The sequence below is a fragment of the Notolepis coatsorum genome, assembly GCF_963971535.1.
Source record: "Notolepis coatsorum genome assembly, chromosome: 20".
Classification (NCBI taxonomy): domain Eukaryota; kingdom Metazoa; phylum Chordata; class Actinopteri; order Aulopiformes; family Paralepididae; genus Notolepis; species Notolepis coatsorum.
In genome coordinates, this window is record NC_140184.1 from 61,799,368 (window position 1) to 61,825,759 (window position 26,392).

Genomic DNA, 26,392 nt, shown 5'->3' on the forward strand with positions numbered 1-26,392 from the left:
AGGAGAGACTATATTTCATCTGCTACCGAGTCTCTCAATTCTCTCCAGTAACTAAACACATAAAAATCACATTTGGCGATCTGGTGAAGCCTGTGCAGTATGCTAGAAGCTTTTACTTCTTTATAATGTGCTACAAATGGCAGACCCTAATCATAGATAAAAGAAAAACCTGGACTAATATAATATTTATAGACCACTTTGACTTAACCAGTTAATTTACCAATAAATACAAAATCTATTTATTTTAATGACTGAGGGGTGTGTGTCTAATACAACATTAGCATGTTTAAAATCGTTGCATTCTCATACTGTAGCTTACTTACTCCTAATAATTATTATTTTCATGATTTTCAAATTTTTCATTGTGTGTTCACACCTCATCATTGTTGTAACACTATGGAATAAATAGGCAGAGGTTGAATAGGAATAATAATAAAAAAAAAAAAAAGTTTTACAATCAAACTGCTTTTGACATTCATTTATTTCACATAATTTAGAATAAAAGAGTGTGACGTGATTTTAATTTAAGTTAGTGTGAATTTGTACTGACTTGCCACCGACTTTTGATCCCTATGAAGAGTGCATTTTTTACCCGATACTCTGAATTAGCGTTTACCCTCCTTGCATGGCAGCCTGTGCCATCGGCGCGTGTACAGTATGTGTGAATGTGAGGCTCAAGTTGTAAAGCACTGAGTGATCGGCAGACCGAAAAGGCGATATATGAAAGCAGTCCATTTACCAATGTTACCAGTGCCAGGCAGCCGACAAGCTAGTAGCTCAGGCCTAGCTGGTTAGCAAGGCAGTTAACAAATAGCCACCACTGGGAGATGACGAGAGATGGAAATTAGCTTTAAGGTGGAACTCCCCTACACCCGTCATCAGCTCTGGGAAAATAAGCACACCTAGGACTATACAGTTCTATACTATATGGTCCAATGTTAAAATAAGTACGGGCGGCCGGGTAGTGCAGCGGACTAAGCGTCTGTCTACCACCACAGAGACAGTGGGATCGAATCCAGCTGTGGTGCTTCCGGGTTGGCCGACCGTCCATACTAAACACAATTGGCAGTGTTAGAGGGTGGGATACCCGGCGTGGGTGGGTCCTGGTCGTTGTAAACAGCGACTCCTACAGTTCGGTCGGGGCGCCTGCACAGCAAGGGAAGGATCTAGGAGAGGTAATGTGACCTTCCACACGTTACACTCTCCCAGTGAGAGTCCGCGCTGCCAGGTGAAAAGAAGCGGTGGGCTGGGTACACATGTGTCGGAGGAAGCATGTGATAGTCTCCGCCCTCCCGGACCGACGGTAGGGGGTAGAGTGCGCAACGACCAGGAAGGGGATTGGGAATTGGCATAACGACTAACATTGGGATGGGATAAACACAGAAAAAGAAAGGAGGAAAAAGATAATTCAAAAAAAGAAATAAAATAAGTAAACAAAAATGTTCTCTCTCTCTCTCCCCCTTGCTCGCTCACTCACTCTCAGCAGCATTTCTTACAGGTATGTGCCGCTATCTTCTACTTACTACAGTACAAATTATATTAGCGTAGTCTATGTTCTTTGTCTACACACACACACACACACACACACACACACACACACACACACACGTCAGTAATGTTAAACAAGTAGTCTCCGAGCCAAAATGGCTAACGTCAGTAACGTTATACAAGTAGTGTTCATCTAACATTTTAACAAGTGGCTTGGAATAACAAGTAACATTAGCTTAACTAATGTTAGACTCCATTGAAAAAGGATAAATAGCTACATCCAAATTGTGACCAACAATCGAGGTAACGGTTTGCTAAATCAAAGCGACTCAAGCGTACCTGGCTAATTAACAGTCCCAAGCTTGACATATCCTTACATAAGTATGTGAAGGTTATCGCAACCTTAAACATACTGGAAGTTCTTGCATCAAAGCATGTTTTCTGACCTCCCAGACAGCCCTCTTCACTCCTTTTTTGGCAACTCAGAAGGAGTGGTTCTCTGTTTTCATTCCCAGCCCTGTGTATTTAGACCAGCATCAGATTAAATGAGAATACAAAATAATTTGATGAGGAATGGATTTCAAAAACGTGTGTCAAATTGACAAGAATCACACAAATGACCTATTTTGGATTCAAAATTGCAATTCTTTCGCAGAAAGGTGAGTTTGCATCCCTGTAACTCACCTTGCAGCAGCAGCTAGTAGGTTCTTGGCATTGGCTGCTCCAGGGTCAACAGACAAGGACTTGGCAGCCAACAGCAGCTTACTAGAGGCCATGGAGATGTTCTTCAGGTTGCCTATCACCTGGATCTGGTCGTCCTTTCTCTAAAAGTGACCCAACAGAAGGTAGTTAAAATAATTATAATTCTTTTAATAATCCAAGTATGTCATTCTTCTAACAATAGCTCCCACGTTGGGATTATTCCACTGGCATACATGTAGCATGTCATTAATTAATTGATCTCTTGCATGCTTTTTTTGTTTGAGGCTCCCATCTCAATGCGTTAGAAAAGAAACAAAAAGGTTCAAATGGATTAATGTTCTGGCAACATATTCTGGCAAAATATGCCTCGTTTTATAAATGTGTATTGATAACATAGTGCTGTAATACAATTTTCTAATAAGGGCAGCTGGGTGGCGTAGCGGAGATTGTGGTCGTCACCAATGCAAGAGACTCCGGTCTCGAATCCCGGTGTTAGCATTGCCTGCGGCTTGGACCAGTCGTCATACTATCTCAATTGACAGAGGTAGCGGGTGGAAGTCGATGGGTGGGGATTGGACGTTGTGGACAGCGACTCCTACAGGTCGGTTGGGTGACGCCTGCACAGCAGAGACGGGAAGTATCGGGGGCAGCGTGAGCCTCCCACGCGTTACTCCTCGCCACTGAGAGTCCGCGCTGTCTGGTGAAAAGATGCGACAAGGCTGCCTCCTCGTGTACCGGAGGGGACACGTGATGCAAGGCTTCTATCCTCACTACAGCCGACCAGTGGGAGGCATAGTCTAGCAACATTCAAGACAGGGGAGGGGAGAATTGGCAATACGAAATTGGGATTGGAGAAAAATAGAAAAATAAAGAGAAAAAGTGGATCAAAAAAAGATATTTTTTTCTAATAAATATGCATGATCAAGTTCAACAACCTGTGCTTTTATTTTGATATTCCTTAATTCCACGTTGAAATTACGCAGTACATTAACTTTGACCGCCAGCTGTTTCCCCATCTCTACTCAATGGCGCCAGCGTTATTGACCATTTTAGCGATGTTTGCAGACCTATCATGTGTTCTGTATTATAGCTATGGAGACAATAGTATGGCTAATTTGACAGGCATTGTTCATAGTCCAACACTGACTAACCAGTTAATCTCTACATACTTTAGTTTGTGCGCTATTCCATGCTAAAAATCACCCCTTTCCAAAATAATCCAGTATTTTTTCATAGATAGCGAGATATGACGCGTTATATGCATTATGCCCAAATCGTTTGGGTTGCTCGCCTGAAAGCCCAAAACCCTTACCCCAAAACTGCGATCGTTAGCAAAAGTATGTTTTAGGTCGGGTAAAATACGACACTGATCGGTACAAAAGCAGACCTTACCTCAGTCAGAAGGTACTCCAAAATTAATAAATCCCAGTCGTCCCATGGCGATCGCCATTACTCGTGTATATTGGGAATGGCTATCATACGGGAAAGAATAGGTCTGGCGGGATTCGATCGTCATTGCAATTCCAACGTAGGCAGCTGTGCCAGGGAGACACAGGCAGCTCTGAGTGAGTGTTTAGAATGGGGATCAAAGGATCCAAAAACGAGAAAAAAATGTTTTGGCATTCACGCGTTGGCGACGAAACACGAGTGTGGGTCCCCAAAAAAAATCCTAAATAAAATGGGGTTGCAGTATGAAAAAGGTTGAGAACCCCTGATGTAGATGAAAGAAATAGCAATTCCTATTGCAATCCTTATCTAAATTTTTTCATCTACATAATTTCATGGAGCTGTAATTAACACAACACAAGGATGACGTCACCGGGGGCCTGATTATGTGATCCATGTCACGCTACACCCCCAACACAAACTTTCATCAATTCAAAAAAGAAAGACCTTTAACTTTCATCTATTTTCAGACTGAATTTCCCTAGTCTACGCTGAGAGACAACATGAAATACTGTATACTCGACAAGAGGAGACATTTAAACACAGAATAGAGAACTGGGTCACGTTCCATCTATTAAGAGCTTACTTTGACAGTGTACTCTGCATTCAGATGAGGTGAAAACTTGACATACTTTGGTTCAGGACGTACAGCGGTAAGAGGACCCAGTTAAAGGTTGTTTTTTTTGGGTCAAGAGATACATTTGGTCTGACGAAGTATCAGCCAGGGTCACTTTGATATATTCAAATAGTAGCACTTTCTAGGAGAGAGAGAAACCACAAAAATTGAGGCTATGTAGGGGAATTACAGCATATTTCAGTCTGGTCTTAAAGGGGCAGTTCAGCCAAAACACATGCACACAAACATGCTTTCCTCTTAGTGCCATCTATCCATCCAGATCGTTTTGGTGCGATTTTCTGGAGATATTGCTGTAGAGACGTCTGCCGTGAGTCCAACACAATGGAGCTCAATGAGCCTTCTGTTACTTTTGAAAAACTCAACAGCAACGTATATTTTCCAGAAAGCAGGACACAGTTACTCACAATAATCGACAGACTTCGTTGTGAATGGTTTCATTGGGAACTAAATAGTTTTCTAGTGAAGTATGCATGCCTTAACTCTTTGGGCGCCAAAAACGAGTATACTCGCGTTTAGTCGCCAACGGTTGAGCGCCAAAAACGAGTATATTCGTTCGATTTTGTGAAGACACATATGTATATGGTATATACCTTTGATTTGTAAGTATTTGGAGTTTCAGGTGAGCAACCCGAACGATTTGGGCATAATGCATATAACGAGTCATATCTCGCGATCTAGGAAAAAGACAATTTTGAAAGGGGCGATGTTTAGCATGGAATAGCGCACAAACTACAGTATGTAGAAATGAACTGGTTAGTCAGTGTTGGACTATGAACAATGCCTGTCAAATGAGCCATACTATTGTCTCCATATCTATAATACAGAACACACGATGGGTCCGCAAACATCGCTAAAATTGGCAATAACGCTGGCGCCATTGAGTAGAGATGGGAAAACAGCGTGGCGGTCAATGAGTTAATAGTTCTCAATCAAACTGTTCACAGTGAGCAACGGTGTCATGATTTCTGGAAAGACATTGAGTCTCATTCCCGAATGGATTTACGAAAAAATTTACTCTTAGGCAGATTTCTGCCAATTTAAGACATATTAGCGCTAGTAGCGCGATTCCCCACATTTTCCTGAGATCGGATTTGGCCGTGGCTGAGAGCAGAATTATTAACTTGACAGACTGTTCTCCGTTTCGTAATGGCTTTATTTGGGAGGAATCATAGTGATTCCTTCATGTCAACGCTACAGGCCTCCTTGGAATTAATTACTTAATCATAATTAAAATAAATATGACAATATTTGTACGATAAGAAATTACACGGATGTCGGAAAAATAAATAATATGGATTCATCTGATCACAGGGCAGCTGGATTAATCATATCTGAACCAGCTATTTTGGACAAATAATTACTTTAATTACTCAGATATTCAAACACAATTATGCAATTATTGTGAAATGATAATAATTATTTAATGCCTTCTGTGGAATTTGTATTTCTTATTTGTTACATATCTGTTTTAATGATTAATTATACATTTGAAAGAATGCAGGTCAACATGCAATATATCCCATTGATTGGTATACAATGGGACAGACCTTTGTTTGATATAGCTATAAACCTGCATTCCTTCGAATATATCATTAATCAATTAAACTGATATTGAAATACACTATATAGCCTATACACCAACACTAAAATGACAGTGGATAAATAAATAAATAAGAACTAAAGCTAATCGCATGGAAATAGACTGCATTAATATTCCATAAATCTTGTGTGCGCCAGTATAGCCTACGTGTCTAATGAATGAACAGTATATAGGCTTATATTATTCTAATTACTTGTTTCATTAGGATTTAGTAGATACTATATATGCTCTGCCCTACGTTCAACAGTACACATATTAACACATTCGTGGCCAACCACGTATATATACGTGTTTCGGATCCAACGCTTGAGGGCCAACCATGTATATATACGTGTTAAGGTTGTTTTGGCTTTTATTCCATTGTAATATCCTACTCAATGTCACAGAGTGGCACTGCAGATTTACCCTACTCTTGGTATTCGGAAAAGTGCATTACCGGCCAGATCCTCGTAGGGGCGCTGTCTCGATAATGCAGTGTTCCCTGTGGCAGAACGGATGACGTTTTTTTTCACCCTGCAGTGAATTTTCCTGTTAGCCTGAAGCTATGCCTGTAGCATGGAATACTTTTTGGGACGCTGAATTCAGTATGCAGTAAAGGAATATAGCATCAGCCAATGGGCATATCGATCTACCAGATGGCGATCGATAACTGGGAAATCGTTTTTGGGATCCAACAGGCCCACGGTAAGAGCTTTTTCATGTAAATTTCATGCTGATCAGGCCTTGCTTTGAGCCAACCAGCCGATCAGCGAATGAGGCTAATGGCGTTATTGGTAATCAATAATCAGAAACGACGTACCCCGCCCCCCCCCCCCCTTCATGCATTCATGGTGGACCATGATACCGATAATATGCATTTTGAGTTTTAGCTCTAGCTTGTGTATAGCCGAAACGCCATTCGATTTAATGTTATTAGCTTAGCGCCCTGTATCTCACCTTCCAGGAAATACCCCAGAACATTGCGGTATAACGTTCATATTCACGACGCTATAAAATGGGAACGTATTGATGAAAAAATTATTTATTTAAGGCATATTGAAGGGACGGTTTATAGTGTCAATTGACAATGACAATGGACAGATAGCAATAATATAAAGTATAGATTTAGCTCTACAAACAGCCTCACGCACAATGAAAGGTTGTTATGATAAGCTGGCCTTATAGAGTGAGATTAGACGGATCCCAGTGGCCGCGAAAGTGTTAAGGCCGCCAGAGTCGGGCGTACCAGCGGACTGCATGGTGGACTGTACTGTGGTCTACGGGGCGGGCAGTGCAGTATATTTGCTGCTCTCCTAATAAAACAAGTCATTAGAATATATAAGCCTAGTAGGCGGTTAGGTGGCCGAGCGAAGATTGCGTTCGTCACCAGCCCCGGAGCTGTGAGCTGGATTCGCCTGTTCGAATCCAGCTCACAGCTCCGGGGTTGTCACCAGCTTGGCTGGCCGTCTGCACTAATACAATTGGCTGTATCAGAGGGTGGGAGAAGCTGGCGGGGTGGGTCCGGGTCGTTGTAAACAGCGACTCCTACAGTTCGGTCGGGGCGCCTGCTAAGCGCGGATTGGACTTGAGGGGGATAGTGTGATCCTCCCACACGCTACACCCTCTCAATGAGAATCCGCGCTGCCAGGTGAAAAGAAGCGGTGATTGGCTGGACGTGTGTCGGAGGAAGCACGTGGTAGCCTCCACTCTCCCAGAGGATCTGACTGTGGGGGGTAAGTGCGCAGCGACCAGGAAGGGACTGGGAATTGGCATACGACTAACATTGGGATGGGAGAAAATCGGAGGAAAATGGAGGGGGAAAAAGACCAATAAAAAAAAAATATATATATATATAAGCCTATACTGCGTTCATTCATTACGTGCATAGGCTATACAGTACTGCGCACGTGTGTGTGTGCTGCGGCAGGTGCACCACGAGCTGTACTATATGTGATGACAATACATTAATCTAATCTCATTTTGATCGGCTGCAAAGCGCTTCCACATATCGGCAACCATTTTCACACGGCTGCATCGTCAGTTGCATTCTAATGAGCTGGACAGGTGTGTCTAACTATTGACTTTTTGCAATTTCATCTGCACACATCGGCTGCCTTATAAGGAGCTTCGGACGGGGACGTGCGTTCATGTTTCAGAGCGGTGAAATTCCTCATCGCGGCATCTCATCTCAGATAGTTTGAGCCACTAAGACATCTTCCCCATGTGTTGGGGACTCAGAGTGAACTTGTCGTAGATTCTGTCTCAGTCGGTTCCAAGATAAGTCTTCCAAGAGAACTCTTTGGAAAATATTCGGGAATGAGACCCATTGTCATTTCAAATGTAATTATTTGGCGCTTTGAGTGGGGGGTCCATTGAGCACCATTGTATTGGGCTGAGAGCAGATATCTCTATGGACAATATCTCCAAACCTCAGCATGTCACACCAAACAGGATGGATGGTGAGTACATACAGCAAGAAAATATTTCTCCTGTATCACATAATGGATTATAATAGAAATAAGCCCACCAAACTCACACAGCACTGAATTAATGAATTGATGATAATCTGTTTGTCTGAAATGAAATAACAAAAAGAAGCCTGGGTTGACCCCGGAGTATAATTCAGCCCTAGTAACATGAGAAGTGTGTACACAACGAGACATACCGGAGTATGATTCAGCCCTAGTAACATGAGAAGTGTGTACACAACGAGATATACCGGAGTATGATTCAGCACTAGTAACATGAGAAGTGTGTACACAATGAGACATACCGGAGTATGATTCAGCCCTAGTAACATGAGAAGTGTGTACACAACGAGACATACCGGAGTATGATTCAGCCCTAGTAACATGAGAAGTGTGTACACAACGAGATATACCGGAGTATGATTCAGCCCTAGTAACATGAGAAGTGTGTACACAATGAGACATACCGGAGTATGATTCAGCACTAGTAACATGAGAAGTGTGTACACAACGAGACATACCGGAGTATGATTCAGCCCTAGTAACATGAGAAGTGTGTACACAACGAGATATACCGGAGTATAATTCAGCCCTAGTAACATGAGAAGTGTGTACACAACGAGACATACCGGAGTATGATTCAGCCCTAGTAACATGAGAAGTGTGTACACAACGAGACATACCGGAGTATGATTCAGCCCTAGTAACATGAGAAGTGTGTACACAACGAGACATACCGGAGTATAATTCAGCCCTAGTAACATGAGAAGTGTGTACACAACGAGACATACCGGAGTATAATTCAGCCCTAGTAACATGAGAAGTGTGTACACAACGAGATATACCGGAGTATGATTCAGCCCTAGTAACATGAGAAGTGTGTACACAACGAGACATACCGGAGTATGCCCGGCCATCTCCACGCCGGCGTCTAGGAACTCGTCAAAGTCTTCGCTGAACTTTCCAGAGGCCACAGCTAAATGGCTGCTGGAACCCCTGGAGGCGTGGACCACATCCCCGGCCGACTGGTTCAGGTCTGACGCAGTCTGGTTCAGCTCACACTGGGCCTCCTGGAACGACTTGGAGGAGGGCGGGAGCTGGATGGAGACAAGAGAGGGAGCGCAGACATGTTGGATGGCAAAGGAGTCAGGTATTTGGGTTTCACCATTAATTCTTAATTTTTTTTATACGTACTGTATATATATCGGTTCCGCGTCGCTGATATCGCGGGCGCGATGACATGGGAGCGGCCGGAAATTCAGGTCCTATTTTCTCGAGTTTTTGGCGGAAGGACACCATCTTTTCAGGCCTTATTTGGAAGACCTACCACTACCATCACACCAAGTATTACTCCGCAGGACTTAGAGGAACTCTATAAAAGCCCCCCTTGACGGCGCGGAAAGTTTTTTGCTATATTTTCCCAGAGCGTTCGGTCAAAGAATTAATTTCTCCGGGGAATCCGAGCTTGTTTGTGCATTTCGAAACGACCGTGTAAGTACTGTTTATACTAATTTGTTGGACTTATTATAGCATTCGTTAACGTTTATGACCGTCTATAGTGTTTGAGATGTTTTTCCAGAGATTCTGGTCATATTTTCCACTCAAAAAGCTTGTTTTGAAAAGTACCGGTGTGTACAAAAATGTTCAGCCAGGCTACCGTGCATTAGCTGTGCGAGCTAACGCGTGACTAACGTGAACACAATTGACGTATTTATTTCGCAAATGCAGTGTTTTCAAATAGCCACATTGCTGTATTTAGTGTATTCATCACTGGGTCATATTCGTATATAATCATTTTATCAACCTAGAATAGAACAATAGATGCCATTTCTAATGTCAGCTGTTCTATATTGCCAACAAGATTGTCTACATTCCATTCATTACACATAAATCTGAAATAAGCAAGGAAAGTGCTTGAAAATGTATTTGTATCTTCCAAGCTTAATTTCAACAAGTTCAAGTGCAACTACATATGAACCATAATAATAAAAATTATGATGATAATCATACACTTATTTTATATCATTGGAAAGCCCTAGTTGTTAGCTTCAAAATGGTACCAAATATGAGGTACTTTGAAATACCCAGTAACTAATAGTCTATCACAAACCAATGCAAATTCATGTTCATGGATTTCCTAAATGGACCAGAGGATCCCAGAGCATATATATATTTTTTTATATATATATGTGTCAATCGTGCAACAGTTAAATAATGTCTCCAGAAATCACCAAATATATCATTTTTAACTATGGAATGACTTTGAAAGGACATACTGAGCTACTGGGACATATTCTGAATTGCAGCCAGGAGAGCTGCTGCCAAGTTGAGCACAGAACAAACACAACCCACTCATACTGTACATGGTCCAATTGACAACAGGAATAATCTTTTAATGGGGTATTTGGCACTCATAATAGTGTCATAACACATCCACAAGGCAGTAGCATAACCTAGGGGGGTGGCCAACCAGTCAGAGACTAAGAGCCACAAAAATTACTGTGGTACCACAAAGAGCCACACCATATATACCAGCGTTTCTCAACCTTTTTTTCAGTCACGGCACCCTTCATGTGTTTATACAGTAGGTCCCACCCTCTGGCCTCTGATGTTGCTAATGTCTTTTTTATTTGGGCCTCACAGGGTTAACCTCTTAAGCCCGAGCGGTCCGGTACTGGACCGCAAATGACATCAGGCTCCATCTCTACAGAATGTATGAATTAATGTTGCGTTTTCTTTTCAAATGCAGCCAAGAGTAAAGACCCTAACCCTGTCAAAACAGTCAAAGTGTATATTTTCAGCATTACGTTTGTTTACCAATGATTGTAACTGTTCTTAACACTATGGCGTCCGTTCACGAGTATATACGTGTTTCGATTCCATGCGTTGTGGTCCAGAGCCACGAGTATAGACGAGTTGTTATTGTTTTATTCCATATTTATAACGCTTATTAGGTCCCCGATCCACTAGCAGGATCTTTCCACATATTTGATTTTCAAAACATGCAGTACCGGCCAGATCCGCTTAGGGGCGCCATCGCTCCACTGCAGTATCATTGAGGGTATTAAAAAAATGCTTTTACAGTCCTGTGGGCGGATCATAGAGCCTTGATTCCAGCCGAACATACTCAGCTTGCCGAACGTTTTTTTCAGCGTGGAATAATGGGATTTATGATTAGCCAATGTGCATATCGATCTACCAGAATCCGATGACTGGTGAGGAAATGCTGCCGGCGATCACATGGCCTGACGGTAGGATAATATTACCCCAAATTACAGCTGGATTGGACATTGTTTTATAACCTAACGTGATAGTCTACTGACATTGGCTACCGGAACGCACACTCTATTGCTAATCAATAATACTGATCGGCGTTCCCCGCCGCCCCCATTTCATCCATAGATGCTCTGTAATAGTCTGGATGCTACGCAGTTTGTTTTATTTCATTTGTATATATACAGCAGAAATGGCGTTTGATATAACGGCGCCAACGTTTAGCCTTTTTTGCAGCCTCCAGCCTAGACGAAAAGCGCGATATACCTTATATTCACGACGCTATAAAATGACAACCAACCGATGGATTTTTATTTTCTTTAAGCCATTATGAAGGCACGGTTTATGCACTCAAGTGACAATGAGAATGGACAGATAGCAATACTATAAATTATATATAAAGCTCTTAGAAAGTACATCGGTTTGTTTACAATCCTCTGTCCTCTGAGGCCTAAATCGCCATAGTGTTAATGAAATATACTATTATAGAAATCTCAGGGCATTGAGTCGGAAACCGGCGCATATTGATGGGAGAAAGTGGCGCACCTGAACATTATTGCCATAATACAGAATACAGAACAGAAGGTAGTTTCTCTACCTTTCTGTGAACGCCTAGCAAAAAACGGCGTTGCAATCTGATGAAAAATTTTGGAGACATTTACATTATAAAAAAGTAACTGTACTTGTGAAACAAATAACACATTATAGCTTTAATATATCATTACCAAAAATCGCAATTTTAGTCTCTTGGATGATGATAATCTCATATCTGGAGCCCCAGCACCCCACGACTCACGGTTTCAACCAGCAGCTTCTTGCTGGCCTCCCCAATGCTTTTCAGAGCCATGTCCACGTCCTTCTGGCCAGGCAAACAGTTGACACAGTTATTCAGGGAGTGCGACACCGCCTTGGCCACCTAGAACAGACAAGCAGGTGTGTGAGAGTGTGCGCACGTACGTGTTTGAGAGAGTACAGGTGCAGCTCAATAAATTAGAATATCGTGGAAAAGTTATTTTATTTCAGTAATTCCAATTCAAAAAGCGAAACTCTATTATATTATAGATTCATTACACAAAGTGAAATATTTCAAGCCTTTATTTGTTTTAATTTGGATGATTATGGCGTACAGCCCAAAATTCAGTATCTGAGAAAGTTTGAATATTACATAAGACCAATAAAAAAAAAAAAAAAAAATAATACAGAAATGTCGGCCTTCTGAAAAGTATGTTCATGTATGCTCACTCAGTACTTGGTTGGGGCTCCTTTTGCACAAATTACTGCATCAATACAGCGAAATACATTGACTTTTCCACGATATTGTAATTTATTGAGCTGCACCTGTATGAGTGTGTGTGTGTCTGTAAGTGCCAGTATATAAATATGTTTTTTGTGTATGGTCAAGTGCGTGTGAGAGGGTTGTGTGTGTGTGTGTGTGCATGTGCACCGTTTCAATTTCTGTGTGTAATTAACATTATGTATTTTGTTTGTGTGCATGCATGTATCTGTGTGCAGGCATACACACACACACACACACACACACACACACACACGTGTTGTGAATCCACAGAGCCTGTGTCGAGCTACAGTATAATATGAATTTTTTACTCTAATGAGCTGAACAGCAGCGCAGATTGATGCTGGTAATTTGGACTTCTGTTTCTTACAGATGCCAACCAATATGTTTGTGTACCATTGGGGCTGGTGACAAAAACACAAACTGGCCCGTCACCGTCAGTCACATTACCTGCTGCCAAAATACCTGAAAGCACCAAAAAAAGGCCCAATTGAGGCCTATTAGATAGGCATACAGGAGTTTAAAAATATATATATATAAATAATACTAATAATAAAAGATAAGTGGATTTAAATAGGTCGACTTCATTCCAAAACCCAAACCATTTCCAACAGGAGACTTACAATGTCCTAGATTTGCTTTTCTTTTGCAAACAACGACAGCCATGTTTCGTTTCTGTTTTGTCTGGTCCTCACATTAAATGATTTACATTGATGTAGAGAAATTGCATAATTTGTTCATTATCTTTAGGAATGATGTAGAGAGGACATGGCATACATTTCTTTATGTGTGATTAGGCTGAAATTCTGGTGCTCCAGTATATTAAAGGGGAACTATCTTATAAATGGCCTTTTTGAGTGTTTAGCATTGTTTCCTAGCTATGTGAACTTATATTAATATGATCTATGTCTCAAAATTCTCATATTGGCGCATTCTTCCAATTCTCCTCTCACAATATTCACCCTCACTGAACTGAGTCGTTTGAAAATGTGCCTATATGTGATGTCATAAAGACACCGCTGCATGTTAATGTGGCTCCTCAGCACCAGCACCTGCACCCCAGTCCACATCATATAGTCACTGCTGCATGTTAATGTGGCTCCTCAGCACCAGCACCTGCACCCCAGTCCACATCATATAGTCACTGCTGCATGTTAATGTGGCTCCTCAGCACCAGCACCTGCACCCCAGTCCACATCATATAGTCACTGCTGCATGTTAATGTGGCTCCTCAGCACCAGCACCTGCACCCCAGTCCACATCATATAGTCACTGCTGCATGTTAATGTGGCTCCTCAGCACCAGCACCTGCACCCCAGTCCACATCATATAGTCACTGCTGCATGTTAATGTGGCTCCTCAGCACCAGCACCTGCACCCCAGTCCACATCAGCTCAAAACAGCTCGAGATCTTGAGGTAGAAAAATGCTGTTTTTGAGGACTTGATTAGAAATACAAAACAATGAATAAAAAAAAATATATATATTACAGAGGTGTTCCATAGACTCACAGGAATTGTGTAAAAGTGCCCAAATAGTGAAAGAAATAGTAAAATAGTTCCCCTTTAAACTTTCACTACCACACTACAGAGGGTTAACCTTTCACTACCACACTACAGAGGGTTAACCTTTCACTACCACACTACAAGGTTAACCTTCTGTAGTGCGGTAGCGTTAACCCTTTGTAGTGTGATGGTGAAAGGGTTAACCTTCCGTAGTGTGGTAGTGAACGTGTTAACCCTTTGTAGTGTGGTAGTGAAAGGGTTAACCTGCTGTAGTGTGGTAGTGAAAGTGTTAACCCTTTGTAGTATGGTAGTGAAAGTGACTCACTGTGTCTTAAGGTGTTCAGTTTCATATCTTGCTCAGTAGATTATATTTAGCGACAACACAACCGTCTCAGACCTTGTCCACATTAGAACATTTTTTTAATTCGTTTGAGAATAAAATGGAGCCGTCTTGAAATACTGTTGATTTAGACGGTCCCTCCTCTATAACCTGACATGGGTGCCAACAGACTTTCTTTCAAGACATGGTGCCTTTTTAAGTATCCATTGAATGTCATGGCATAGAACCTCCTCTACTCCATTTAAAGCCAAGTCTTTGGCAAAACGTAGCTTATTGTGAAAACTACTGTTGCAGAAAGGATACAGAGAAACAGAAGAGTTGCTGTCAACTGAGCCAAACAGTGTAGTAACACAATGGCCGTGATTCAGAGTTGAGAAAAATGCACGCAGCGTGGAGTTAATACCAACATGGTGCTGCTCCCCATTCAGACCTCAGACTTATCCTTGGAATTAAGTTACTCAAAACCAGTTGAACATGTGGGGAGGGGTTTCCCCCCAAATAGTTGTGTCTCAAGTTCATTTTGACTTTGCAATACAGGCTCCTGAGAAAAGGGGGAACAAGTCCATTTTCCATATTGTCTGGTTTGGCGTCATTGTTTATGCACATCCTTATGGAATACAATCATAATCTGAAATTATTTTTTACAATCAGTGGCCTTGGTCTTCATTGATATTTCCTTGCTTATTGCGTCTTTCATGAGCCTAATATTTTAGTTGTAGATATTTTAGATATTCTAAGTTTGTATGGGACGGCTTATTATATGTAATATGAGGCCAACTTTATTTAAATGATATGCGTCTCCTCAACTCTTTTCCATTTCCAAGTGGAGCTCAATGACACGCTAAAAATAGGGCTGTATCAAGTCTGAGGGGCCGACCATTACCAAGCTGGTGAAATCTTCAATCAACATTTGAAAGTTGCAAACATGCCATTTCATTCAATGGGAGATTCTGTGTGTTGGCAGATAGAACTTTAGGCTACATTACTAGAACAAAGAAATGCCTTTAGTCTTTAAAACATTGTCATTATACTTGATCAAGGCATGCATTCAAGCAACCATTATGCTAAATAGTTAGTCTAGTCTAAAGGATATCCAATAGATCACTTGGGGGCATTTACAAAGTTATAATCATACAAGTCAAGTGATTTAAAAAGGTGATGTAATATGATGTTGCATGTATCCAAAGCTTCATTTGAAAACGTCATTCAAAGCTTCAAATCACAAAAAAAAGAAAATATTCTATATAGCCCTCAGGGAAGGTCTTGGTATATCCAAGGCAAACCAACCAAACCCTATCTCACCTGTGCCAGCCTCTGTTGGCTCTCTGCATCTCCAGGGCATTCTAGTGCCTGCTTGGCCTCATCAATGAGCAAGGCAGAGCCCTCCATGACGTCACGGGCAGAATCCAGCATGGCAGCGGCGGCCATGGGGTCTGTAGTGGAGGCGGCTACACCTCGTGCTGCCTGGGCCAGTGTTCTCAGGGTCTGGGCCGTCTCTCTGGCTGCTATCCCTACAGGTGAGGAGAGAGGAGGCAGGAGGACACAAGAGCTGTCAGAAGCATCTCCAAGGGAACATGTGCATCTTCACGCATCTGTACCTTTAGACAGAATGCCAGGATCAGTTTTGAGGTGGAATGAACGAGTCAGAGACACAGCCTCACTCTAAGTCAATGGAGAGGAGAGTCAGAGGGAGACACAGCCTCACTCTAAGTCAATGGAGAGAGGAGAGTCAGAGGGAGACACAGCATCACTCTAAGTCAATGGAGAGGAGAGTCAGAGGGAGACACAGCCTCACTCTAAGTCAATGGAGAGAGGAGAGTCAGAGGGAGACACAGCATCACTCTAAGTCAATGGAGAGAGGAGAGTCAGAGGGAGACACAGCATCACTCTAAGTCAATGGAGAGGAGAGTCAGAGGGAGACACAGCATCACTCTAAGTCAATGGAGAGGAGAGTCAGACACAGCATCACTCTAAGTCAATGGAGAGGAGAGTCAGAGGGAGACACAGCATCACTCTAAGTCAATGGAGAGGAGAGTCAGACACAGCATCACTCTAAGTCAATGGAGAGAGGAGAGTCAGAGGGAGAGACAGCATCACTCTAAGTCAATGGAGAGAGGAGAGTCAGAGGGAGACACAGCCTCACTCTAAGTCAATGGAGAGAGGAGAGTCAGAGGGAGACACAGCATCACTCTAAGTCAATGGAGAGAGGAGAGTCAGACACAGCCTCACTCTAAGTCAATGGAGAGAGGAGAGTCAGAGGGCGACACAGCCTCACTGGAGAGAGGAGAGTCAGAGGGAGACACAGCCTCACTCTAAGTCAATGGAGAGAGGAGAGTCAGAGGGAGACACAGCCTCACTGGAGAGAGGAGAGTCAGAGGGAGACACAGCCTCACTCTAAGTCAATGGAGAGAGGAGAGTCAGAGGGAGACACAGCCTCACTCTAAGCAGCACAAATTGAGGCAAAGAGGTGTTTGCCTGAGTTGAAAATGTTTCAATTCGAGCAAGAAATTCAAGGGTCCATGAAACCCATTCAAAACAAAATATACAGTTTTTCAATTTGAGTTGTTTGAGCTGTTTTCCCCAATTCCTGAAAAGTTGGCTTTTTGGAGATACAAGAATTTCATCAGACAGCAACAATTGGTCAATAGTGCAACAAGCACAGATATCAAATTGAATATGGTTGGTACAAGCTTGTAATACATGAACTGTACTGTTTTGAATAAAGTGCATTCTTGCAGACTCGAGTATCACCGCCAAGTAATGGCATTCAGAGAGGCAGCTTGCCTCCCGGGCACACTGCAGGGTCCACCGGGGGGGCGGGGGAAATTGAATCAGGCCCCATCAAGACATTGATTTTGACAAGATTACTGAAGGAATGTAACATCTATTATGGTTGAGAGGAGTCTTGTGATGTGTTCACTAAGGTCACTGAAGGCAAGGGACGTTAAAGAAAAGTTTTCCGCCGCCCAACAGCGTGACATGTACCTGCCTGTAGAAAATTAAAAATGTCAAGGTGATCCACTTTTTCTCCCCATTTTCTATTTTTCTCCCATCCCAATTTTCATATATCCAATTATTCCCTCCCCTGTCTTGAACGTTGCTAGACTATGCCTCCCACAGGTCGGTTGTAGTGAGGACAGAAGCCTTGCATCACGTGTCCCCTCTGGTACACGAGGAGGCAGCCTGTCGCATCTTTTCACCGCAGCAGCTCGAACTCTCAGTGGCGAGGAGTAACGCGTGGGAGGCTCACGCTGCCCCCGTCACTTCCTGCTTCCGTCGCACCGGCGTCACCAAACCGACCTGTAGGAGTCGCTGTCCACAACGTCAAATCCCCACCCACCGGCTTTCCCACCCTCTTAACACTTGCCAATTGTGTTAGTATGAACGACCGGCCAGCCGGTAGCAACGCCGAGAGCTGGGCTCGAACCCAGCGTCTCCTGCGTTAGAGGCGAGCGCCTTGCCCACTGCGCCAATCAGCCGCCCCCAATATTTTCACAAGTTTTTGTTTGCACACAAATATAGATTTAACTCGAGTAGAAAATATAGTGGTGAGGTTTAGGTTAAAAGGGAAAATCCACCCTAAAACAGAATTCACAGCGTGCTATTCCAGTGATCTTTGACAATTCAAAGTCAATATCTATAAACATAGACAACCGTCTCCCTAAACTGGAAAAAGTATCAAGACTCAAATCTGTGATGAATTTTAGTGACCAAATTTGTGGGCTTGTAGAAAGTTACATCCAAGTGAGTTTTATTTAATAGGGTATACAGCTCTGAATCAGAATGTACCCATATCCCAGTAAAATCACCATGGGTGCTGTCACTGTGTCCTAGGACTTGTTCCACTATTCACTGTCTATGGAGCAGCTCCAGGATGTGTCTCTTGATGACATCATCACTAGAGTTTCTCTGGTATTCAGCTTATGTAGAGACGAGTACACATTCACAAATAAAAACTGTACAATATTAGGGGTGCACCGATATATCGGTCGTGTATCGGTATCGGCCGATATGTGCCTTGTTGACTGCAATCGGCCTGTCGGCCGATAAGATCAGATTTACCGATGGCAGTGGCCGGTAATTATTACATTTTATATATATATTTTTGTAAATATCCAATTTTGCTTTTTTAAAGATACATTTTTTGGCGTTTTATCGCTTTATTTCTACTGGGCAGTCCAGTAGAGAGAGACAGAGGAGGAATGGGAGACAGAGTGGGGGGAAGACATTCGGCAAATAACGACGGGTTCGGGAATCGAACCCGGGTCGGCCGTGTCGCGGCTGAGCGCGCTATGTGGTTCGCCACTGGGGCGCCCCTAAATATCCTCAATTTGAATAAAGTGATTAATCTGATTAAATGAGTTATTTTTTATTAAATCAACTTTCTTTAATGAATATAACTCATCAGTTTCGTCAACATAAATAATCCAATAAGGGCACGGTTGGTACGAAAGTGATGGTGACGTCTTGATGGAGCGCCGAGTGCCAAGCGGATGCAGATAGGCTACATCATTTATGATAAATGTTTTATTTTTATGATGAGTCATATACTATAATATTAGTGTAGCCTAATCTTTATCTGCAACTGTGAAGAAAAACCCCATTGGTTTAAACAGAATGAATAGAAGCATACAAAATATATATTACATTTTATTAAATTTTTATTTGAACAATCGGTATCGGTCGCAAATGTTCATATCTGTGCATCCCTATACAATAGTATAGAAGTGACATGTGTAAATTCTACTTTAGGGTGGATTTAAGCCCTAGCCATATTTTATGAAAATTCGCCTAAAAGTACATACCCAAGTAAATGGAAGATTGCTCCATTTACATTTAGTCATTTAGCTGACGCTTTTATCCAAAAAGGTTCTGTACGACAAGTCAGCAGGAAGGGCACAACTCTATCAGCTGGGTAACAATGTTCATCAAACATTGAAAATAAACTTGGGTGCTGCAGTGTTGAGTGTTTTTTTTTATTGTATTTCTTCAAACAAGTACTTAATGTTTACGGACGTTGTAGCTTGCTAATATTGCTCAAATGTGCATGCCATGTGAAGCTACAGACGCTATTGTGCATAAATATACTAGTTTCATTCATAAAATTCTATTAGGATTTTTACCCTGTCTATATTTCTGCCGGGAGCTGCCAACTTCTGTTTTGATAGGGTTATGGTCTTTACTCTTGGCTACATTTACACAACATCACTTAATACGGACTGTATTGATCAATTTGTGTGACATTAAATAAATCTCAGTCCGGTACCGGGCCAATCAGGCTTAACAGGTTAATGTGGGAAAGGTTTTAAAGCTAGAAATAAGAGATAACCCTCCAATCGGTGATGTCACAGAAGTAAAATTTGGGGCTTACACCCAAATGAGGTTTTAAATTCTAGTTAAGACCTTCTAGCAATGCTAAACCCAATGTGGAGCTCACACAAACATTTTATGGCCTCATCAAGTCACAACCCCATTAAGTGTCTATGGAGCAGCCCCCGATTTCACATCCCTAAACGTGTGCCCTAGCTTTGGGAGAAAGTGGTGCGTGTTCACAAATACTGACAGAACTATCCTGGGGCAAAGGAAGAACATAATGTGAATTCTTAAAATGGGTGGCATTCCCCTTTAAGAAACCCAAACGGGTTATGAGCGAATACCCTGAGAAGTCAGTGAGGCACCATCTGCGGTGCAGAAATGATGGTCTGGTTATGATGGTCTGGTTGGTCCGGCATCATGTCTTTAGCCCTGGCACAGGGCCATACCAACCTGTGTAGTGTTCATTGCCCTGTGCAGCGCAGGTGAGCAGCTGAGCCATGGAGGAGCCCACTGACTTGGAGGTGCTGCCCAGGTCCTGAGCACACTTCTCCAGCTACAGAGGAGAACGGACACACCGACACAGAGATCATCAAACAAGAGTGAAAAATAAATTGATGAATAAATAACTTGAATCCTAGGTACAGTAGTAGTACTTCTATTCTATTCACATAATATGCTTACTTCATATATCTACTCCATTCACATATATGCTTACCACTTGTATCTAATGCTATGTCCGCCCACTACAATCACATGAGCTGTCTAACGCCTGTCCCGTCTCCCTGTCCCCCTGTGAGTTGCTGTCCTGGAGTGCTGACCGGAGTGTCGGACATCCCGTGATGAAGGCCGGGAGGTTGCGACCCCCTCTGCGTGCCCCCCTGTCTCCGGAGGTCTCGTAGTGGTGACCGGAGTGCCGGACGTCCCGCGATGATGTCGGGGAGTTCGCGACCCTCTCTGCGCCACCCCCTATCTCCCTGTCTCCGGCTGTCCCTGAGCAATGACCGGAGTGTTGAATGTCCCGTGACTAAGACGGGGAGGACGTGACCCTCTTTGCGCCGCCCCTGTGCCTCAAATAGATCCGCTATCAGCTCTATCTTTAATCTTTCAAAATGTTCAGTTGCTATCGCTATTTGCTTTATCTTTAATCTTTCAAAATGTTTAGTTGCTATTGCATGCACTCATCTGTGTTTCACTACACACATGAGTGCATGCTTACCAACTGTCCGTCTGCAACACTACTATCACCGACATCTAAGAAGGGAGATCCCCCCTTGAATGGCCCTTCTAAGGTTTCTCTCCTCCACACTGGAGCTTTTTTCCCTATTGTTAGGTTTTAGTGAGTTTTTCCTTACCTTCGCGTGGGGTATGTCTGGGAGTGCTTGCATTCTTTAATTTTTTATTTTAATTTTTTGCATTCATCTAAAAATGTTTGGACCTTATGGTGTTCTTGTTATGTTTTCTTCTTGACTTGTTTAAAGAAGACCTGTACGGCCCATGGGGACATTAACGTGTGTTGTCGGGCCTTATAAATAAATTTGATTTGATTTGATTTGATTTAGTAGTAGTAGTAGTAGTAGTAGTAGTAGACATGGTTAACTAGCAGTGAGCAGCTACTTTTTAATTATGCAAAGTGTGAATCTGGGTATGAATGTAAGTGTGACTGACCGATTCTCCAGGCAGCGGCCTCAGTTGTCCATCGATGGCGGACATCTTGGCATCCTGTAGCTCGCTCTTCAGCGTCTGGACAGCTGTGAGCGCCGAGTCAATCTCCATGGGGCCGCAGGCTTCATGGGCCTGGAAGCAACAGGAACAAGACGGCAACTTCTCTTTTGAGGAGTTATACAACTACGTAGCGCTCAATAGAGCCCATGGTGCCCAGTAGTACTAATGATGCTGACGCAAGGCCCAGAGAGTGGTGCTTCTGGCATTATGGGTAAGAAGTGTGTGAGTGAGCGAGTGTATGTGTGTGTGTGTATGTGTGTGTGTGTGTGTGCGTGTGTGTGTGTGTGTGTGTGTCTGTATGTATGCGTGTTTGAGTGAGTGAGTGAGTGAGTAAGGAAGCGAGTGAGTGAGATCCTCTGTGTGTGTGTGTGTGCGTGTGTGCGTGTGCGTGTGTGTGTGTGTGTGTGTGTGTGCATACTCTACCTTCTGTGCAGAGGTCCTGAGCTCGGCCAGGCAGGTAGCCAGGTTCTTGGCACACTGACCCAGCTGCATGGCCGCAGCCTGGTCCGTTACCGTGGGAACTGACGACTTAGCCGACGTCACCATCTTACTGCCTGGCTGGATGAATGAATGAATGAAAAAAAACACTGGGGTTTGACTTTTGAATAAAAAAAACAAGGCTCAAAACGAGAAGAGAGAATGAATACAAAGGCTGCTGCATCTCCAGCAGGGAGGACCCGTGGTTAGAAGAACCGCCCTGTAGCTGTAGTCACAGGTTCAATCCCCACCATAGCAAATGTGCCCATACCTGTCGACATGCCTTCGAACAAGTCATTGAACACCTTCCCGCTCCAGGGGGTGCTATGCTGTGCTGATTGTATTGTGTGTGTGTGTGTGTGTGTGTGGTACCTGGAGGAAGTTCTGGCTGGCGATGATGAGAGCCAGCTGGGCGCTGAGGTCCTCTGGCTGGGCCTGGCTGCCACGCACCCCCTGGACCAGCTGTGGGATGTGGTCTGCTACCGCCTAAATACACACACACATGGACACACAGACACGCACACACACAGGCACACACACACACACAGTCAGTAAACAAAACACACACTAAAACTAAACCAAATTACACAGCCGGCATATGGACTCTAATATAACGCTTGGATAAGCGTGATGGAAGTCCTGGGAGTGTTGAGTTACAACAGCCAGGTGGTCTAGTCTCACCTTACAGCTCTGAACCAGCTGCTGATGGGCTGAGGTGTTCTTGTTGGAGGCAGCGGCGTTCTGCGAGGCGGCAATGGTCTGCGTGGCGGCCGCCGCGGCCTGCTTGGCAGCATTCTGTGGTGGGCACAGACACAGACGCGCACACAGACACAAGAGGCATGTACAGAATCACTAGACTGCCCGGATCTAAAACATACACATAATCCTACACACATCCTGCCTCTGTCCAAGGAAAATATAAAAGTAGGAAGGGTCATTATGTCTCTGTGTAGTGACTACACTGTAGTGCATGAACACACATTGGTGCCAAGTGTGGAAACCTTCAGTTTCCATCGCCTCGTTTATGACCAGTCATTTAAATTGGTTATTACCGGGTACCTCGGATGTCAGAATCATCTGTAATTTGTTGCCTCGTTAACTACAAGTCGTAGTCTCTCGCAGGCTTTGCACACACTTGAAAATAAAATAAAACCATTTGGAGGGGTGTTGTTGATTTTAGAAACGTTTACGTTTAATAGTATTTAGTAGTTCTCCGTGGCATGCTGGGTCTCATGTGAGTCGGTCCAGTTCAGGACCACTGAGCTCAGGGTCGCCTCCCTCTATGTGGTTAGTGTGAGTCGGTCCAGTTCAGGACCACTGACCTCAGGGCCGCCTCCCTATGTGGTTAGTGTGAGTCGGTCCAGTTCAGCACCACTGACCTCAGGGCCGCCTCCCTATGTGGTTAGTGTGAGTCGGTCCAGTTCAGGACCACTGACCTCCAGGGTCGCCTCCCTATGTGGTTAGTGTGAGTCGGTCCAGTTCAGGACCACTGACCTCAGGGTCACTATGTGGTTAGTGTGAGTCGGTCCAGTTCAGGACCACTGACCTCAGGGTCACTATGTGGTTAGTGTGAGTCGGTCCAGTTCAGGACCACTGACCTCAGGGCCGCCTCCCTATGTGGTTAGTGTGAGTCGGTCCAGTTCAGGACCACTGAGCTCAGGGTCGCCTCCCTCTATGTGGTTAGTGTGAGTCGGTCCAGTTCAGGACCACTGACCTCAGGGTCACCTCCCTATGTGGTTAGTGTGAGTCGGTCCAGTTCAGGACCACTGACCTCAGGGTGGCCTCCCTATGTGGTTAGTGTGAGTCGGTCCAGTTCAGGACCACTGACCTCAGGGTCACTATGTGGTTAGTGTGAGTCGGTCCAGTTCAGGACCACTGACCTCAGGGTCACTATGTGGTTAGTGTGAGTCGGTCCAGTTCAGGACCACTGACCTCCAGTCGGTTGATGAGTTTCTTCTTGATGGCGTTCTGGGCAGCAGCATTGGTCGCCACACGCAGCCCCTCTGCCGCCTCACGCAACCGCTGTTGCTGGTCCTCGTTCTCTGGGTACGCTGCCGCGCCCTGACCACACAAAGAAACGAAAAAATTGTTGACCGATTTCCAATGACCAATGCAGATTCCGATATTTAGAGAGCAGGGTGGCCAATGGCATCTGATACAACAATCTAATAACGCAGAATTTCTGAACTTGAGTTCATTAATAAGTATCGAATGGACATTTTTTTACCACTAGTTGGCGCTATAGCGCACAGTAGGAGGAAAGTGGCCCCCGAAAATTGCATATTATGTGTTCTTCTAGCACACGCATGAGGACAGACATGCACGCCACGAGCACAGGAGACCAGTGGAGGTGTGTAAACATGCCCTAGTGCTTCAATTTGATTGGTTTATATCAAAATGTTAACAAGTTAACTGCCTGTCAATCACAAGGAAGTTATTCATTACAACTTTGCCCAAACCGAAACTTAACGTGAATGGGATATAAACATTGCGAGAGCCAAGAAAACGGCAAAATGGAATTTGGAATTATATTAAATAGGAAAGGTTTTCAGCTCTTAAGAATATATAACAACAAAAACGATTTGCATGGAAATGTGAATATAAACAAAGCTTACATTTAGCCTGACAAAATATTGCTATTGTAGTGTTCTTTCATTCAAAATACCCTATTTAGCCTCATTCCTGGTAAGCTAGCATGAAGTGGTATATATCAACGGATTATTAGTGATCTTTTCATATGATAACATGATTCTTTGCCATCTTTGATTCCGCTACGCTAGAGCCTGCAAAAGATGGTAATATTGGTGGGCAGATATCAAAATTCGATATCATACAATGCCGATATATTAAAAAACTATTTCAGCCCGAAATAACTGATCGACCTGGTTCGACCACTAATCAGGAAACACAAACCCAAGCACATACAAAGTATATGCTCACATATTAAAAGCACAGAGGACACACACACACACACACTCATTCAGAATACAGAATTGAGCATACACATATAGTAGATACCCATAAGAATATACACATCCATAATCATGCACCAACATCAGAATACACATCTCCAATAATGAAAAGCAGGCTTCACGACTCCAATCTCTACCTCCACAGCTCATGTCCGATTGTAGCAACAGTTCAGTATTCAGCAGTGTATTGTTGAAGAGACACATCATTCATATAAAACCTCTCTCTTGCTTCATCATAGGGTTTGTCGAGCTAGGAGATAACCCAGCGCATAGGCTTACTGGGTCCAGCGTAAACTAATATCGCTAAGAGCCGTCCTCATCCCCCATTGTTGTTGTGAGCAGCAATATAGACTAAGACACAGACTAAGCCTCTCTATCATTTAGTTAATTACAGAGATGTCAGTCAATCTTGCTTGCTTTAAAACCTCACAATTACTCCATGAGAAAGTCAGTACAGTTACTCCATGAGAGAGCTGATACAGTTTTCACTCTACTACTATAGAGCATGGTGAAAGCCAAACCAGGAAGGATATCTGTGACCAAAAACATTTGATTGCAGTTTGAGTTGAGAAACTTTGATTTGCAGTTTGAGTGATTTAATCAAGTGCTATTAAGTGCAAATACAGACTGTAAGCACTGTAAGTCAGTGGACAACTTCATAGTGATTGATTTGTTGCCAATTGCTTTGATTAAGACTCGTAATTCATAAACTTGTAATAGTTTATGAAACTGACTTAGAAGCATCACTCGTCTTAAACGTACATTATGTCATTTTCTGCCACTAGGGATCTCTCACTCAAAACAATAACAGAAGACGGAGTTTGATGGAGTGTGGGTGTGGGATCATGGAAGCTGTCTTCATTGTTAAAATGCACTTCACTTTTAGCTAGATTGAGAATTCAGATTAACTTGAAATCTACTGGCAGACTGGGGTACATCATCCAAATCTCTGTATTAATCACAGAGTTGATAAGTAGCTCAAAAGTGTTAGGACAGCAAAGCTAATGCTTACTGTTTCATGTAAGTGAATGGAAAATACTAAAACAATTAGCTCCATACTAGTTATATAGCTATATGTATATACTGTATAGTTAAATAAAAACACAGACTTGGGTGGTCTAACCTAGTTTGCAAGTTGGGGATTAGTCAAACTTTCTAATCAAGTAGGGTCCAT

The 26,392-nt window shown here is 43.2% G+C and overlaps 1 protein-coding gene across 1 annotated transcript in view; it reads right to left on the reverse strand.

Annotated features, from left to right (window-relative positions):
- LOC311247127 (talin-2) overlaps nucleotides 1–26,392 on the reverse strand; it is a gene marked incomplete at its 3' end in the record, with an annotated part of 264,901 nt that overhangs the window by 129,211 nt on the left and 109,298 nt on the right. The window contains exons 21-30 of the mRNA XM_084337443.1: nucleotides 24,179–24,307; nucleotides 22,928–23,041; nucleotides 22,619–22,732; nucleotides 22,193–22,327; nucleotides 21,713–21,841; nucleotides 20,498–20,600; nucleotides 16,034–16,242; nucleotides 12,390–12,509; nucleotides 9,220–9,417; nucleotides 2,173–2,312 (exon numbers count right to left, since the gene is read on the reverse strand). Of these exons, the coding sequence (XP_084193569.1) occupies nucleotides 2,173–2,312; nucleotides 9,220–9,417; nucleotides 12,390–12,509; nucleotides 16,034–16,242; nucleotides 20,498–20,600; nucleotides 21,713–21,841; nucleotides 22,193–22,327; nucleotides 22,619–22,732; nucleotides 22,928–23,041; nucleotides 24,179–24,307 (1,391 nt within the window). The remainder of the gene's footprint in view (nucleotides 1–2,172; nucleotides 2,313–9,219; nucleotides 9,418–12,389; nucleotides 12,510–16,033; nucleotides 16,243–20,497; nucleotides 20,601–21,712; nucleotides 21,842–22,192; nucleotides 22,328–22,618; nucleotides 22,733–22,927; nucleotides 23,042–24,178; nucleotides 24,308–26,392) is intronic.